The sequence below is a fragment of the Orycteropus afer genome, unplaced genomic scaffold (assembly GCF_000298275.1).
Source record: "Orycteropus afer afer isolate SDZICR_OR568_19922 unplaced genomic scaffold, OryAfe1.0 scaffold00190, whole genome shotgun sequence".
Lineage (NCBI taxonomy): Eukaryota > Metazoa > Chordata > Mammalia > Tubulidentata > Orycteropodidae > Orycteropus > Orycteropus afer.
The window spans coordinates 4,324,023-4,342,621 of record NW_006921777.1 but is presented as its reverse complement, the minus strand read 5'-3'; the positions used below and the strand labels follow the sequence as shown (position 1 = coordinate 4,342,621).

At 34.6% G+C, this 18,599-nt stretch overlaps 1 protein-coding gene across 1 annotated transcript in view; it reads left to right on the top strand.

Moving 5' to 3' along the window:
- The window catches only part of ZDHHC17 (zinc finger DHHC-type palmitoyltransferase 17), a 189,428-nt gene extending 178,575 nt beyond the window's left edge, over positions 1-10,853 (top strand). Inside the window, exons 14-20 of the mRNA XM_007947555.2 lie at positions 882-1,006; positions 2,036-2,098; positions 5,399-5,492; positions 6,552-6,635; positions 8,031-8,188; positions 9,432-9,526; positions 10,715-10,853. Coding sequence (XP_007945746.1) covers positions 882-1,006; positions 2,036-2,098; positions 5,399-5,492; positions 6,552-6,635; positions 8,031-8,188; positions 9,432-9,526; positions 10,715-10,853 — 758 coding nt within the window. The remainder of the gene's footprint in view (positions 1-881; positions 1,007-2,035; positions 2,099-5,398; positions 5,493-6,551; positions 6,636-8,030; positions 8,189-9,431; positions 9,527-10,714) is intronic.
- Positions 10,854-18,599: the final 7,746 nt, after the last annotated feature.

Genomic DNA, 18,599 nt, shown 5'->3' with positions numbered 1-18,599 from the left:
TATTCTTTAATCTTCATTAGTAAGTACTTTAGGTCATCATCACTTTCAGCAAGCAAAGTTGTGTTGTCAATTTATCACTGGTTGTTAATGATTCTTCCTCCAATCCTGATGCCTCATTTTGTTCATATAGTCCAGCTTCTCAGATTATTTGCTCAGCATATAGACTAAATAAGTATGGTGAAAGGATGCAACCCTGACACACTCCCTTCTTGATTTTAAACCATGCAGTGTCCCCTCGTTCTGTTCTAACAACAGCCTCTTGGTCTGTGTACGGGTTCCTCATGATAGATAGATAGATAGATCTATAGATAGATAGATAGATGAAAAAACGCACTGCCGTTGAGTCAGATCCAACCCATAGCGACTCCTCCTTGGGTTTCCGAGGCGGTATCACTATAGAAGTAGATTGCCCAACCTTCCCTCCGAGGAGTGGCTGGTGGGTTTGAACCGCCAGCCTTCTGGTTAGCAGTCAAATGCCTTAGGTGCTATGTCACCAGAGCTCCTAGATAGATAGATCTTAATGCATATACATGAAGTATGTTAATGACTGTAAACATGAAAGTCCCTTTATTTTTCTCAAAATAAAATTGGTCATTTAAAAATAATGTATTCCCTGAATTTTTAATGTATTTACTGACTTTTAAAAAATGTTAAATAAGCCTCCATGATTTAAAGTTTATTTTTTAAAAAAGTCACGTTTTTACTTTTTACATTTTTTTATGAACATAATGGAAAATGTACCTATTTTCATGGGGAAAAACCAGCTTGTAGTTTCTTGACTGGTTGATGTTAGCTTTAGTATAATTTTATGTGTTATAAATTTGTATGTAATAGTAACTTCTTTTTATCATTGCTTCTTTAGATTCCTTAACTCTAGATACATCTCAACTTTTTATTTATCCATCTTCCATTCCTTGCCAATAGTGTTGCACTTTTCTACAATTTTGGAAAATCTTGGAAATCAGATCCAGGAATTATTAAAGCTACTGAAGAGCAAAAGAAAAAGGTAGCAAGATACAGTCAGTGTTTAACTGTCAGATTATTAGAATTTATACCAGATATTAGTACAAAGGAAGTAATTATGTTTTGGAATATAAAGAAATTTCAAGCTAAACTGAGAGTCTGTATATCTTATTTAATGCTTACCTGTAGTGCTCTTGTGATGTCTGTCTTTACACTTACATCACATTTTATAATTTCATGCTTCTCTCGCGTATGAGGCTACTGCAGTTGCTTTAAGGGGGAAATACAGTATCTTAACCATCTCTGTAACCCCAATAAGTAATACATATTCAGTAAATGTTTGTTGAATGACTATATAAACCTGAAGGCCAACGAATTGGTTGATAGTACAGATATACCATTCTAGTGACTAAAACGTTTGTATAGATGATCCAGGGTACCCGTTTTCTATAACCCAGATACTTAGCAAATCAAATTCATGATATAAAGATGTCACACCAGTAGAGAATTGAACTAGAGTTAAGATTGCCTTGAGTACTATTTTATCCAGTGTCTGAAAACAAAACAAATCCTGATAAATTATTCCTGTCCACAGTAGATTAAAACACTGGCACAGTCTTCAATCTAATCCCCTTTTTTCTAGGCTGCATAGAGATTGCTACTCTTAAATTACATTATTCTTTGGAAATTACTGCTAATTGGTTTGCCACATTTCCTTAGTTATAATCCAGTCTGAGGATTCTGTTCTTCATTGAACTCAGGTTTATTTTTGTGTCTTTATCATCAACACCTATGATGAGTAACTTATTTTACTCTCAGAGCGATATACTTGTAACTGAGTTTGGGGTTGCTGTTTCATATATCAAAGAAATATAATTCTTGTGTTATATTGAAATAGCACAAGTAAGTGAACAAATGATGCTGTTTCTTATTTTGAGCAGAAAACACTGGTAAATTAAAGATGAACATCATACTTATTGCTTCGATTCTTACTGAATCACAATAGTTGGTGCTCATAGTCAGATGAAAAAAAGTTCAGTTTTGAATAAAATGTTATTTTTTTAATTCACAGACAATAGTTGAACTTGCAGAGACAGGAAGTCTGGACCTCAGTATATTCTGCAGTACCTGCTTGGTAGTATTTTCTTCTTTATTCTTCCCTCCCTCTTCTTCCCCCTGGCAGTGGCATAGCATAGAAGGTATGGGGTATGGGGAACAAGGAGAACAGTTTCCTTAGGTGGGCACATTTTCACCGCCCCCCCCATGGCTTTGTAGACCCTGGGACAAGAGGAGAGATAGTCAAGAGGTGGCTCCTCTCTAGCATGTTTATCCCCCTTATTGGTAGAATTGACCACACTTCTGATTTGGACTAATGTCATTGACATTAATTTTCATTCTCTTTCTCTATCCTAAAATGTAATTCAGTAAATTAAAAGCTAAGTAATAAAGTATTTAAAATTAGAGTTTTATTATAATTTCCTAATACATTGTTTTCCTAACTACATTTTAAGAAAATATATTCTTATATTTTAAAGGTCATAGTAGAAGAATCTGTAACTTTTAAGACAACATGTCCTCCCAACTGGTTCAATTTGAATAATATCTGTCTTTATTAGAGTATTTATGCATCTGAACACAGTTTTTTATCAGTGATAGTATAAACTGTCATCTTCAAATATGTCATGGTAAAGATAGACTGGTATGCACCACGTAACGTCCATTCTGGCAGCATCTGACCATATATACGTGGGGGAGGCAGTTGTAGAGGGGCTTGCTAGGAATGGTGCCAGGAGGTGGCCTGCATCAATTTTGCACCACCAGGGCATCTAAAACTCAGCTCCTGCAGCTTGTGGATGCCCTGCCCAGCAGCCCCACAGGTTAGTGCCTTCTTGGGAGATGTTGCGCTGCAGGCTCTGTCCTTCTGGGCTACCAGTTTTGTCTGGCAGCCAGTTGCAGGTATAAGTTTTCAAAACTCAAGTCTCGGGGCACTGATGGAAAGCTAGAAAAGCTTGAGCGGGAGTTACTTTAATACATGTGTATGAAATATATAGAAACATACACTGTATATAACAGGGTGTTCCCACAATGTTCAAATCACATAATGTCCTATTTCACAGAACATGTAGTGAATGTTAAGCAACGCATACCTGTATATGCAATTAACTAAATTTTTACATGGAATCAGGTATAGTAATTTTGACATTGTTCATTTTATTACTAAACACATTAATTTTCTATAGAATAAACACTTTCTTTGATTGTTTTCTGCTTAATTTTTATAATTAATATGTATATAAAATATATAGACTCATAATGTAAGTAGCATTTTTCTACATCGAATTTGAAATATCCCCAAATCATACTAGAAACTTAGTCCTCATATATACCTGTAAGTTATACACTGCAACTTCATTAATAGCAACATTTGGTTAATAATAAAGTTTTATAAATTCTGTAAGTTGTTTTACATAATACTTTTGGTTAAACAGTTTTGATTTTGAATATTCAAAATACATATTTCCTTACTTTCAGTAATAATCTTAGGATACTGACTAGGTTCTTTTGTATTTTCAGGCATCTATAATGCTTCACAAAAGATAATTCACATGATTTGCATTCTTTTCTTAGTGCTTAGAATGTTTTTATAAACTGTTTCTGTGGAAATACTGTTTTCCACATAGTCATATATACAATGCTCAAGTACTTGCCATATGGCAAACAGATTATTTATATAGTCAGTCAATGCACATTGTTTCACTGTTCAATAAATACCAAGTTACAAGAACAAAACTATTTTTTGTCATCAATAGCATAAACATTTTATTACATAATATGTTATTGTAAGTTATGTACTTTTCTTGATAGATAATTCCAAGCTGTAAAGAGCATATCCTATTATAAAGTAACTCAAATTGATATTTGTCATTATGTGGGGATGCTTCATACCCTGAGAACACATATTTGCACTAGAGTTTCCTAAAAATGAATTATTCCATAAATGAAACAAGGATACTGTTACTGTCAGGAACCCTGCATCCAAATCACTTCTTAACTGGTCAGTATTTTAGTTCAGATTTCATTGACTACTGTTGCCCAAAGGTGAAATGTAGCTAAGGATTGCAGGTAAGGATAGAAGTATATATATATATGTCCTTACAGCTTTCTCCTAAATAGATTTAGTCTCTTAACTGTGGCTGAGAATAACTTACCCTTTTCTTTGGTGCATAGATAATTTTAGCATAAGAAATACACAATCCTCTAATGCTTTTTCTTTGGTACCTCAAAACAAACGAACAAACAAAAACTCACTGTCATCAAGTTGGATCCGACTCATAGCAACCCCTCCTTGGGTTTTTGAGGCGGTATTACTATGGAAGTAGATTGCCCAATCTTCCTTCCAAGGAGTGTCTGATGGGTTTGAACCGCCAGCCTTCTGGTTAGCAGTCAAATGCCTTAAGCACTACGCCACCAGAGCTCCCTTGGTACCTCAAAATAGTGTATAATCTCATGCAAATTAGTAAGGAAATGGCAATGCTTTAGTTGAAACATCAACGAGGGATATTATAAACACTGTTTCTAGCATGGGTGGATAACTTATCATATACCCAGCGTTGAGACTACCAGACCTGTGAAGATCACTAGTGAGTTCTTATATTCACTTGGCTGATTCAGAGTAAGGTAGGATAAAAAGTATTTCAAGGCAGTTAAACAGTAAAACATCATAAACACATATTCTTCTTGCCTGTCAAGACCTGAAAATAGATTTTATGTTTCCTGTAAGAAATGGTAACTACTTAAACTTTTTAAGCATATTCTTCCACTTTCTTAGCTGTGGTCATGCATTTCATTAAAGGAAATCTGGGTTCTCAGGAGGCACTTAAAATAAATACATGTGTACACTTAAGAGTTTTGCTTTTTTCTGTATTTGTTGATTTGGGAAACATTTTTTAAATTTTAAATTTAAAAGCTTATTTTATTCACTTCTAATCTGACTTTCACTAAGGAACACTTTTATTAAAGAATAACTGGTGTCATGACCATTAATCACACTTCATCTTCACATAGAAGCCTGGATAGTGGTATGTTTTCTTTTTCAGGAATGTGAGAAATGTATATGTGATAAAGTTCCATTCATAGCAACAGCAATTTGATATTTAAGATTTTAGTTATTTTTATAAATTGATAGTTTTATTCCAATCTTACGATTTTATATGCTGAAATAGACTTATCCTTTTAGTTGTTATTATTGCCAGTTGAAAGTTCATTAAACAAAACAACAGTAATTTTTGTTTGGTTTTATTTATTTGGAAATCTTGGTATAATCCATTCAAAGAAATGTAGTTTATTTTTGCATAATTGTATTTTGAGAAAATAAATGTTCAGCTTTTCTCTCTCGGTTATGCCTTTCATAGTCCTTTTACATACCTGTTCACAGATACGGAAACCAGTGAGGTCCAAACACTGTGGTGTGTGTAACCGCTGCATAGCAAAATTTGATCATCATTGCCCATGGGTGGGTAACTGTGTAGGTAAGTTATGTTAGTAATTTCTAAGTGTATCATTCATTTAAAGTACTTAATTATTTTAACAAACTAATGAAGTACAACGTAAAAAGTTCATTCCTGCGCTTTATTGCACCCCTCGTCCCACTCACTCATATTTAATTTTTCTGGTTGACCAAATAGCATTTCAGTTGAGAGAGTGGGGAAAAAAGTTACAAAATCAGTGTCTAGAAAGGTTGATATCATTTATCTATCAATTCACTAGTGCCTAGTGGGAGCTCTGGTAGCATAGTGGCTAAGACACTTGCCTGCTAACCAGAGGGCTGGCGGTTCAAACCCACCAGCCATTCCTCGGAAGGAAGGTTGGGCAATCCTACTTCTGTAGTGAATACTGCCTTGGAAACCCAAGGAGGGGTCGCTATGAGTCGGGTTTGACTCAACGGCACATAACAACAACAACAGTGCCTAGTCTTTCATATTTTCTCCATTGGTTAACAGTGAAATCAGTAAGAAGTGAAATTGTTACATTCTAAATAAAAGAAATAGAACAAAATATCTGAAAAGAAGTTTTGTAGAGGCAGAGAAGAATGAAAGCTAAGAAATCTACATACCTCAGTGCTGTGGAACGTACAGTCTGATAAGATGGACTCAGTGGTCTGAGAGATGACCCTGGTGATTTTATAAGGTGACAGGAGGGAAACATGACAGGGATTGTGTGGCCCTGTTAGAAGCCTTTGGAAAATTGGGGTTAAGAATTAATGAAGGTAAGGGTAAAGCAGTCATTTTAAACCTCAGAAAACAAAGAATAGGATTTAAAGCTTTAGAATTGTGGTTTATTAGGTTCATTAGGATTCTTGTCTTCAGAATGAACATCATTACAGTCATCACATCTTAATGTATATTTATAAGCATTTTTATTTTAAGACTTTTATTTAAACACTTGTTTTCTTAGAAAACATCCTATAAAATAATTAATGTGTGTGATTATTGTCTAAGTTATATCACACCTTTCATGACATACCCCCAAAGGTGTATTACCAGTTGTTTTTTCTTAGCTGAAAAACATTGCTCTGTGTTGTTCTTTAGGTGCAGGCAACCATAGATACTTTATGGGCTACCTATTCTTCTTGCTTTTTATGATCTGCTGGATGATTTATGGTTGTATTTCTTGTGAGTACAATTAGTTTTTTGCCTTACTAAAACATTGCATAATCAGATTATACTTCCCTTATTAGCATATTACAATAATGACAAAAGTTTTTTAACTGAAAATTATTGTTTGGGGCACCTTACTACAATTAAGTATAAAAGAGAGAAATAGCTATAAAAACAATTTTCATATTATCAAATTATGTTCAACATACAGTATAAGCAGATAGAATTATTGGCTAACCACTTTTTTTTTAATGCTTGTTCACTGAAACCTGTGCTGGCTTAATAGGCTTTGAAAAGCTTCTGGGGAAAATACACCAACATTTTTCACATCATGTGCTTGCTTTCCTCTAGTAGTTTCTATAATATGTGATTTTTCTAGTTCATTTTACCAAATAGTTGGGAAAATATACTTGAAGTTAAGTTTGCACAGAGCTTGAACTATTTTGAAAAGTAAAGTAATATTGCCTATTAAGAATATTAATAAAGAGCTCTGGTGATCTAGTGGGTAAGGCATTTGGCTGCTAAACAGAAGGTTGGCAGTTCAAACCCACCAGCTGCTCCACAGGAAGAAGATGAGACAATCTACTTCATAAAGATTTACAGCATTGGAAACCCAGTGGGGGTTGCTATGAGTCAGAATCAACTCTTAGAAGTTATTCTGTTAAGAGTAAGTTTTTTTTATTCAGCCATATAAAGTTAGTACCTTAGAGGAAATGATGGCTTTTTATTGCACTGAAAAGGAAATTTGATGAGTTTAAATGAAGATATGCTTCAAGGGTTGGTGGCACTTATCTTAGACATGTATTATATCCTGGCTTAAAAACAAGATCTTGGGCAGATGCTTTCCTAGTTCTTCTGCCCCCACATATTAAGATTAATCTTTGTCATGCCTTAGTGAATAAAAGGAGGCTGCCTCTGCAAAAAGAAATTAACAGAAAGATTTGGTCAAAGGTCTTGACCTGATTTCTGGCCCAGTACACCTGTGAGAGAACACATTCCTGCCAGTAACAGTCGTTTTTTATGGCAGTAGCTCTTAGAGCAGGAGAAAAGGCTTACACTCCAGGGTGATCCTGTTATGTTATGTACCCCCCCCTTTTTTTAAGTCTCATTTATCTGTATATTATTTTTGTATAAAGAAAATGTTCTTCTAGGTATTTTATGTATACATTACCAATTAAATATAAACTTTGTTAGGATAAAGTATTTTTTTAAGATTGGTAACTGCTTTTCCATTTGTCTTTGATATTTTTTTATATCAGTTTTTTAAGAGCATAGGAAACAGTTGCTATTGAAAATTATTAAGTAAATATAGACTCTTTGATCATGTTTTCTAAATGGTGCTGAGTACAAATGCATACATTAGATGCTTGAATGATTAAGTACATATGAGTACTTCTGTTCTGGTTTTAGATTGGGGACTCCACTGTGAGACCACTTATACCAAGGATGGATTTTGGACATATATTACTCAGATTGCCACATGTTCACCTTGGATGTTTTGGATGTTTCTGAATAGTGTTTTTCATTTCATGTGGGTGGCTGTACTACTCATGTGTCAGATGTACCAGGTATGTACATTATTTGTTCCTTAGTGTGCTAACTGAAAACTCTCATAAAAGTTCACTCTTTGCTTAAAGGATACTAATGTATTTGTTTTTGAACCACTCCAGCTTTCCAAGGATTCATTTTATCTTTGAGTTTGCCTTATCTTTCTACTTCTCTCTTCTCCTTCCTTTTCTCATATTAAGAATTTAAAATATATATATATATTTTTAATTGTATTTTAGTTGATAGTTTACATAGCAAGTGAGGTTCCCATTTAACAATTTTTCTACAAATTGTCACGTGGCGTTGCTTACAGCTTTCACAATGTGTCAGCATATTAATTATGTCCATTTCTGTTTGTTCTGTTTTCATTAATTTAGCTTCCCTCCCCCTGCTTGCCATCTTATCTTTACTTCTGGATAAATGTTGATCATTTGGTCTCATAGCTTATTGTTTAAGGGACCACATTATTCATGAATGATAATGGTTATTTTATAAAGCCTGTCTATTATTTGGCTGAAAGGTGATCTTCATGAGTAGCTTCAGTGCCAAGTCAAAGGGTATTTTGTTATGCATTTGTCTCCCATTCTATTTGGGACCTTCTGCTGTGTCCCTGGTCAGAACAGTCTGTAGTGATAGCTGAGCACCTCTGTTCTTCTGGTCTCATGTTAGAAAAAAGGCCATCCTTTGCATGGGCTATTAGTCCTGTGGAGGAGTGTCTTTGAATCTTTGTTTTCCTTCATTCTCTTTTGCTCCAGACAAGTAGACACCAATAGTTGAATCTTAAATTTATATTAAGAACTTTGAACATTCAGTATTACTTTCAAGACAGAGCTTTATATTTCTGCAGTTTCTAGCTCAATTATTTTATCCACTTTGATAAAATAGTAAGCTTAGATATGCCATTCATTTTGTTTTTATTTTAATGGTATCATTTGATTATCCACTGTTACCAATGTTTATTTAATTTTTTAACAATTAGAGTTTGTAAAAAATCTCATTCTTAAGAAGGCTAACAGAGAGATTATCTCTGTGCATAGTGTGCGTATTTCCATAGGCAAAAAAAATGTCAAGTAACCTGTTTTAAAATATTTTTCTCATTTAGCCAACTACTTGACACAGTGAAAATATTATAATCTCCTAATGAAAAGCCAAAAAACAGATTTCCTTCATTTTTCTCCTCCTTGCCAGTCCTCTTGAGAATAAACTTTTTTTAATATTAAATATTCAGAGAGAGTAATGGGTTTGCTTTCTTTTGCCTATTAGATATCATGTTTAGGTATTACCACAAATGAAAGAATGAATGCCAGAAGATACAAGCACTTTAAAGTCACAACAACATCTATTGAAAGCCCATTCAAGTATGTACACATTTTAATATATTCTCTTGCTGTATCAATTTTCTTACTAATTGAATTCAGTAAATGTCTAATGAATACATCAAAGAAAAATATTTCCTTTAGGTATGGCAACAGACTATGAAACGAGCAATTATTTCTTTGACTTAGCAATATTTAAATCGAAAAGAAAGCCAAACCCACTGCCATCAAGTCAGTTCTGAGTCATGGCAACCCTATGGGACAGAGAATTGCCCCACAGGGTTTCCAAGGCTGTAAATCTTTATGGAAGCAGACTGCCTCATCTTTCTCCCACTGAGCGGCTGGTGGGTTTGAACTGTCTACCTTTTGGTTAGCAGCCCAATGCTTTAACCACCACAACACCAGAGCTCTTAGCAATATGTGAAGTAGCCTATAAATCCTATTTAACTGTAAGATTGCTTCCAGAGGTAGTATTGATCAGTTTACTGTGTGTGTGTATATATGTTTTTTTTTCCTAGTTTATATTCAGTTTGATGTTTAGAAACAATTTCCTTACTATATGAAGTATATAACACTTTGAGTTTTACTCTAGTTATTATTTGCCTGTTATCTTAATGCTTTTGCATTGCTATTAATTCTTACATGCTTCTGGAAAGCAAGCAAACCTTTAAATAAAACAAACATAAGAGAGTCGATTTGGTGGTTTTGAGAATTCAGCCATTAAGTACACTTATTGCATAAGGTGTAAAATTCACTGCTTTCCCAAAGGTGTTTTTGAAGTCATAAAATTCCTTGACCTTTTATTTTTTTTTAATTGTTTCGGTCTATTGCCAAATCCATATTACTTGTAATTATTTTTCTTTCACTTTCTCAGTTTTGGAGATGGTGTTTCTCCTTGCCAAAGACCAACTTATCTAGAAAAAATTTTTTATCAAAAATTGCATATGATAAAGGAATGGAAAAAATGCAGTTTGAATAAATTTAAAATACCATTGTATAATCCACTAAATTAGCAAGAGAAAAATAAAAATCAATGTTAGCAGAGTTGTAGAGAAACATTGAATTCATTAGGTAAATAGATCTATAGATTGATAGAAGAGGAATAAATTGGTTCTTGCTGGCAAGTAATCTGTTTTTAAGTTTAGAAAAAAATATATTTAACAACAAAATTATATTGAATTCTTATATTCAATCTTTGTTCTAATCAACTTTGTTTTCTTTTGTTTCTAGCCATGGATGTATAAGAAATATTATAGACTTCTTTGAATTTCGATGCTGTGGCCTCTTTCGTCCCGTTATCGTGGACTGGACCAGGCAGTATACGATAGAATATGACCAAATATCAGGATCTGGGTACCAGCTTGTGTAGCACCGTCTTCATCTTATGAAGCATATTGCTGAGTGGTGCCTGAAAACTGTGTCTGTCCCTGTCTCTCTCACACTCGAATCCACATGCTTTGAACAATAGCATGCTATGTGTAGGGCTAACAATGAATTTTACAGTTTTTTTTCCCCCAAACACTTTTATTAATAAAAGGTAACATGGACAGAACACACTGCCACTTCTGGGAAGAAGAAAGATCATAAAAATGAGTTTAATGGTTCTTCGTATAGGAATTCAAAGTCTACTCAACTTTTTGGTTTTATTCTAACACTTTTCATGACAAAAGAGTAAACTTATTCTGTTGTCAGACATGATATATGGATTAGAAATGTTCAGTTGTCGTTAAAATTAAATTTATGGTATTGGCTAAAGTTTATGATGCAGTCTACCAATAACGTTGGATTTAATTCCAGGAAAGTTGTCTTAAATTGATTCAGATTAATATTGTGTACATTTTAGAATGTACATGTAAATACTGTGATAAAAATCATGTGGTTGTATTAGGGACTTATTGTAATGTGTCTTCAAAGGCATAAGAAAATAATGTTCACAAAAAAATGTGCTAACGATATTTTACTTGAGTCAGCTGTTGCCTTGCTGATACATTTCTAGTTCAGTGAAATAATTTGTAGTAACCTTGCTCTGAGGTTTTATGGTCTGATAATAAAACACTTGCATGAGTAGAGTAAGTCACGTTACTTTGTTCAAACTTAAAAGCCCTACTAAGTGCATGATACACTTCATAGAATGTATACTAGCAGACACTATCCAGTGAGCATAAATTAGAACTTCAGTGTGCAAACAGTTCAGTTTTTGAAAGAGTTGAGGTATTTTCAAGAAAAGGCAGAATAAGTTAATGCAAAATTCAGTAATAGAAATAAGTGGATTTTTAATTTGAGATGCAAAATAAACTGTAGGCAAAATAGTGGGAGTTTTCGCTAAAGATGGAGCATGATCTCTGTACATAACACATGTGAATAAAAGAAAAACTAATAGTATATTCTGGTTTTTCAGAAATGACCTATCAAAAAGTAGAATTTAATTCCCAAGATTATTTTAATTTTCCCAATATTAAATGTTCTGAAATTTGTTAAAGCTGTCTGAAAAAAATTCAAATTTTCTTATTGTAAACGTGATGCACTGATCAATTTTTGTTGGCAGCATTTCCATAGCCTCATAATGAACTGCTTATCACTTGCTTCATAAATACTGTTTACAGAAAGAGACTTGGTTTAGTCCTCCTAAGTGCTGTAGCAAACTGTGGTTCGAGCAACCTGTGGGAAACCTGAGAGAGGGAACAGGGTGGGTGGGAGCGCAGCCAGACTGATGACAGATCCTAGACCAGTGTAAAGAATGTGTATCTGTACATAAATAATTTATCAAATAGTTTTCTCTTTGTGTCTGTGTTAGTGTATTTAAAGCTGCTCATTTCATTTTACCCAACCAAAAAGAAAAGGGAGATAACTAATGAGCTTCTAGTGATGTTCAGTATTGCTGTTAATAGGCATTATACCCTGCAAGTTCACTGCATGTCTGATGCTTGGTAAAATTAGTATTTCCTGTAAAATGCAGATTACAGGTATTAAAGCAATCTAGTGGTATAACCCGCCCCTTGCCTTAGTAAGAGGAGCAGTGAAAATGTATATAGTTGATGTTCAGTATTTCCAAGTATAATTTTTTTAATATAGTTGTTTCTTTGACCATAAGTCACACATCAAAACAAGATTTCCCTTAGTATATGTGAGTGTTTTAATATTAGAAAATTGGCATATGTACTTTATTTTTGAAAAGGGAAGAGATGGGTGTGGGGTGGCAATAGCATTGTGCCATTTTTGTCATAGAATGTAAAAAAAAATTGGTTAACCTTTACAAATGTCTCTGCTAGTTTTGACTACTAATTGGGGGGAATTTTAGATAATTTTTAAATTCAAAGTTATTTATACAATGCTAGAATTTTGTTTTAATTTTTGTATTTTGAGCCACTTCACATGAAAACTCAGTTGTAATTTTTATCTAATACATTTTTATGAACAAAGACTGGTGGTTTTCTCAGAGTTTGGATAAGAGTGTTGTTATCATTTTCTTTCTTTTTGGTACAACAGTCCTTTCAGTGCACATGACACGTCCATCAGTTAAATAGAAAAAAAAAAAAAAAAGCCTCTAGATGTATAATTAGATGGACAATACTAGCAACGTGAATGCTTTAGTACTAACCTTCTCATAGTACCAGTTAAATCTAGAACTTGGAAATGGTCAGGTGATCAGCAGCCAACTATGCAGCAGTGTACCTTCAGTTTAATTATTTTTAGGTCCTCTGTATGGAACCAACTTAACCCACTTCTGAAGTTGTATGTGAAGGTGACCCATTTGGGAATAGTTCACATCAGCTTAATTGGACAATTTTATCAAATAGCAGTTTACTCTCAGCCCTGAACATGAATTTCTTCCTTGGAGTTTTTATTCATATTTTTTGTGTTCCCAGGAATTCATTTGAAATATTAGTAAGTGTAAAACAGCATTATTACATCTTAAGCTATGGATATTTTTATTTTATATTTTCTTTATAACTGTGCCAAGTATTATTTTACTACTTACTGTGTTACTCTGTGGAAAGAAAAACCTGTAAAGTATTTAATAAATTAGCTCTCCTTACATAAATTAAATCTGTCAAAATTTTGTAAAATATTAATCAGAATAAATATTGACTCTTAAGTATGTGCTTGTCTTGTCATGTCGCACAATTCACTTCAGAAGATTAAACAAATTTGTAGTGGAGCCTGTGATATGAGATTATATATGTATCACCTGGTCCACTAGGAGTCACATGGCATGAGACTGCAGAAACTGGCCAAAATAAATGGTGGGATGTGTGTGTGTGTGTGTGTGTGATGCTTTTATGAATATAACAGTGAAGAATTTTGGATTACATTAAGTTATTTGGAATCTGCAGGGACTGAATGAATCTCCAAATGTTAAATTTAAGTGTGTCTAAAGCCATAATAGCAAAATAAAACCTATCAAATATTGATCTCATTTACTTGAGAAGGTCTACATAACAGCTTTTTAATATGGGAGTTAGAAAAGCTAAAATGACGAAGGAATCTTTCCCTGTTAGTCACATGGTGGTTAATGGTTTGAGAGCCCTAGGGTATTAAACAAAAATACAGATTGAACTAATACTCAATTCATAATTACTTTATAATGTTGAAAGTAATGCTCTAGAAGTGGCTAGAGCTCACTTAACAACTTTTTGGAACAATTATATAAAATACAGTAAACTCTACCATGAGGCATCAGGTTTAATTTCAACTGGAATTGAAAATTTAATTACTTTCTGGGGTCTCTGGGTGACGCAGTTCATATCCTCAGTTGCTAACTGAGGGCTAGTAGTTTGAGTCTGCTCAGAGGCACCGCAGAAGACAGGCCTAGCAGTCTACTTTGGTGAAAGCCGTTGACAGCCCTGTGGGTCCAGCTCTGTTCTGATAGGCATGAGGGTGTCCTGAGTGGAATGGACGAGACAGCAGCTGGGCTTTTTGAAGTTCTTTCTCCCCTACTTTATGTACTTATCTAGATCACCCAACCCTTCCCAAATTGGTAGATGGACCTATAATGTGGATGTCTGGTTCTAAGAGTTTATAGAGAGAATTAGAAATAAGTGGCATGTACCAGGATAGGAAATCTTAGCTTTTTGTAGGAAAATATTTCATGTGACTTTTAAAATAGAGAAATCTGTTAATTCCAAGTAAACCTATTCAGAATCACGCTTGATCAAAGTCTGTTAAGTCACAAATCCAAGGAAAGCAGGTGAGACTTTCAGAAAACTCTAGCCAGTTCAGGACTGTGTTTTGCTCAGTTAAGTTTTAATAAAATATTGGCAAACATTTTTAATAAACAGTAATGTTTTTAGTACTCAGAGGACCTGTTTCCATTCAAATTATCAGAAAAAGTCACTGTTGCTATTTCTATTAATTTCCAAGAACAAGATGCTAAATTTTAAGAATGTACTGTATATGTGTATTTCTGGAAGAGGTAGTAGAGAAACATTATCCCATAGTTAGGGGGTAGCCAGCAAATAGCAAGGAATCTGCTAGAACTTCTTGTGAAAGATGCCATAATAGCCTGTTTTTATGCATGAGTTTTAAAAATTATATTTGTTTATTTTACATGAATCTCATCAGCATTCTATAGGATAATTAAATATATGGCAAAAAGAAAGGCAGATGCTCCTTTAAAGAGTAAATAGTAATGAGATTTTTATAAAAGTATTTACACAAAATGATTTACATAATATACCTATTAGGAAAAAGGGGGGTTGAATACTTAGTGCAGAAGCCATGTGATAGACAGTTTCCAGCTGGGTCTCAAAATAACATTAATTCCCAAATCACTATTAAATGGATGACAAGACTCGTAAAAAGTGAGAACTTCATACCTTTGTTGGCAATAGAATCACTTTTATGGTAGAGTCTATTATCAGGTTAGATGGTGCACCATCCAACTGATTGGCCTTGGTTTCCAATGAGGATTAGCAGTAAATACTTTGCAACTTCTCTAGTAAGAAAAGCCAGAGACTTTCCAACTAAATCTAACCCCTCCTCTTCCTTCCCCCCCTCCCCTCATTTTAATGTTACTCCTTTATTTGGAAGCTAAATACCTGAGTTTGCTGGTGATGTATTGTTTCATCTTTCTGTATCTGAAAGGATTTTTTGAAAGATATTTTAGTTGGTTATGAAATTCTAATTTGACACTTTTTTCTTTGGTGGTCCAGTGCCTAAGGCATTTGACTGCTAATAAGAGGGTTGGCAGTTCAAACCCACCAGCTACTCTGCCCAAGGAAGACAGGGCAATCTACTTCTGTAAATATTTACTGCCTTGGAAACCCAATGGAGGTCACGATGAGTCAGAATCAACTCGATGGCAGTGGGTTTTTTTTTTTTTTTTTTTTTAGTATTTTAAACAAGTTGCTCCACTGTCATCTTACTTTCATTGTTTCTAACAGGAAAACTGCTGTCGTCTTAAATTTGTTCCTCAGTACATGTCTTTTCTCTGGCTATTTTGAGATTTTCTCTTAATCACTTGTTCTAAGCTTATTTATGGTATGCCTTCAAGTAGTTTGGTTTTTGGGCTTTTTGTTCATTGAACTTGGATCTGTAAGCTTAGTTTTCATTAAATTTGAAAAATTTCAGTCATTATTTCCTCACTTATTTTTCCTCTCAGGGACTCCAATTATACACTTGAGTCTGTCCGACTGTTCACTGATGCTGTTTTTTTTTTTTTTATTCCTTCCTTTTTCCTGTTTATTTGGGATAGTTCCCATGTCTTTTGAGTTCACTAATATTTTCTTCCGCAATGTCTAGTTTGCTATTAATACCATCTAGTATATTTCCAGGAGCTCTGGTGGCATAGTGCCTAAGCCATTTGACTGCTATCCAGAAAACTGGCAGTTCAAACCCACCAGCCACCAGCCACTCCTCGGAAGGAAGACTGGACAATCTACTTCCATAGAGATACCACCTCGGAAACCCAAGGAGGGGTTGCTGAGTCAAAAGGACTCAAGTATATTTTTCATCTCATATATTGAATTTTCATCTACTGTGCATATCTTCATGTCCCTGGTCAACTTTTTAAACATAGGCACTATATTCAAACTAACTTCAGTATCCTTTGTTTGCTATTAGTATCTAAATCTGTTCTGGGTTGCTTTTGATTGATTTTTACCCCTCATTATAGTGGTATTTTCCTGCTACCTTGCATGTGTGGTAAATTTTTACTGAATGCCAGACACTATGAATTTTACCTTATTGGGTGCTGGATATTTTTATATTCCTATAAAAATTCTCAAGCTTTGTTGCTTGGCAGCTTCAGTGCTTTTAGGTCTTTTAAGATTTTTAGGCAGGACCAGAGCAGTGCTCAGTATAGGGTGATGAGGTCTCCCTCATGCTATAGCTGGTGGGAACAGACACTATTTTAGGCTCCATGTGAGCACCAGTCAATTACCTCTAGGATTTTTAGGTGGTTCCCTGGCCTTTGGTAATTACTTCACATACATGTGCTATCAGAACCCAGATGAAGATTCACAAGGCTGGAATTGGGACACATTTCTGTTCTGTGTAACTCTGGTCTCCATTCCTCTTAACTCCATCTACCTTGGTCCCCCTGAACTCAGCTCTGTCTCAACTCAGGGAGGCTGACAGGCTCACCTGATTTCTTTTTGCAGTATGTCCCAGATAGTCCCTCAGAACAGTTAAGTTGTAGTAATCATAAGACAAATGTTATTTTTTTCGCCATAATGGTCCTTTGTTGCCTTATGTTTTTTTTTGTTGTTGTTGTTTCAAGTGAGAAGGTAAATGTAGCACCTCTTCTTATTCCATCTTGGCTATAAATGGAAGTCTGAATACATTTTTTTAAAATATTATTTCTAGTTTCTAATATGAAATAACTGATAACTAATTTAAAAATGCAAAGGGGTCCCAAGACAAAAAAATGTGAGAACCACTGGTTCATACCAAGATTTTCCAAACAGTGTTGTTAGTTCCATGGACAACTAATTCAGGTTAAGGCTTGTTTCATTTTCATGCAGATTTCTCAATCATACCATCTGTTTCAAAAACTTCAACATATGGTAATGTGCTCTTTGTATCTTCGAGGATATGCACATATATATAGATCTATAACTGCAGTAGTCCTAAACTTATTTGATCATGAAGACCTTTTTGGAACTAGAGTTGTCAGCAATCTTCCATAAATATCCCACACCACTGTGATGGGCTAGAAATGTTACAAATGGGTAGTTTTAAAGGTTAATATATGTTTGACCATGCAGCACTTTAATACTTCATTTGGATACTGACTTGATTTATATCCAAATGACCAAAGTGATTCCTGCCCAAAGTCAAATTCCCTTTTTTATTCCTAGAACCACCTGAAGTTTTGGAGTGGTTCCTGACTAAAGAATGACCTTAATTATGAATGGGTATTCGTCTGTCTTAATCGTTCATTTTACTAGACAGAATTCTCAAACTTTCCAAGCACCTGGCAACCACATTTAGAACATATTCCTCTAGCATATCCAGTATCATCTCCAAAAGAGTTTGGGAAACATGGTTGGTGTGGGAAATTGGCTTTGTGTAAGGAACATACTCACTGACATTAGTTTCTAAAGGTGAGGCTGTTGTGTGAAAATCAGCATTATGTGAACATGCAGCATGACTACATCATCATGACTGCCAAACCCCTGAGAACCACAGCCCAGCCAAGCTGACTGTTAACCACTGTCAGACATACATTGTTAATGCACAAAGTAGGTAGATTTACTAGTGTCATGAATGTAAAATGACAGATAATGAGATAGTTGATATGTGAGGAGGAGGTGTATATAATTCTAGTTATCTACTGCTGCATAACAAATTTCCCCAAAACTTACTGACTTAAAACAACAATATTTATTTTGTTCATGGACCTAAAATTTAGGAATGCTAACTTTACTCCAAGGAGCTCTGATAGCGTAATGCCTAAGGCACTTTTATAAAAATCTCATTACTATTTATTCATTTAGTTGACTGCTAACCAGGAGGCCGGCAGTTCAAACCCACCAGCCACTACTCAGAAGGAAGGTTGGGCCATCTACTTCCATAGTGATACCACCTCAGAAACCCAAGAAGGGGTCGCTTTGAGTCGGGTCCGACTCGACAGCACATAAACAACAACAACAACTTTGCTCCACTTGTCAGT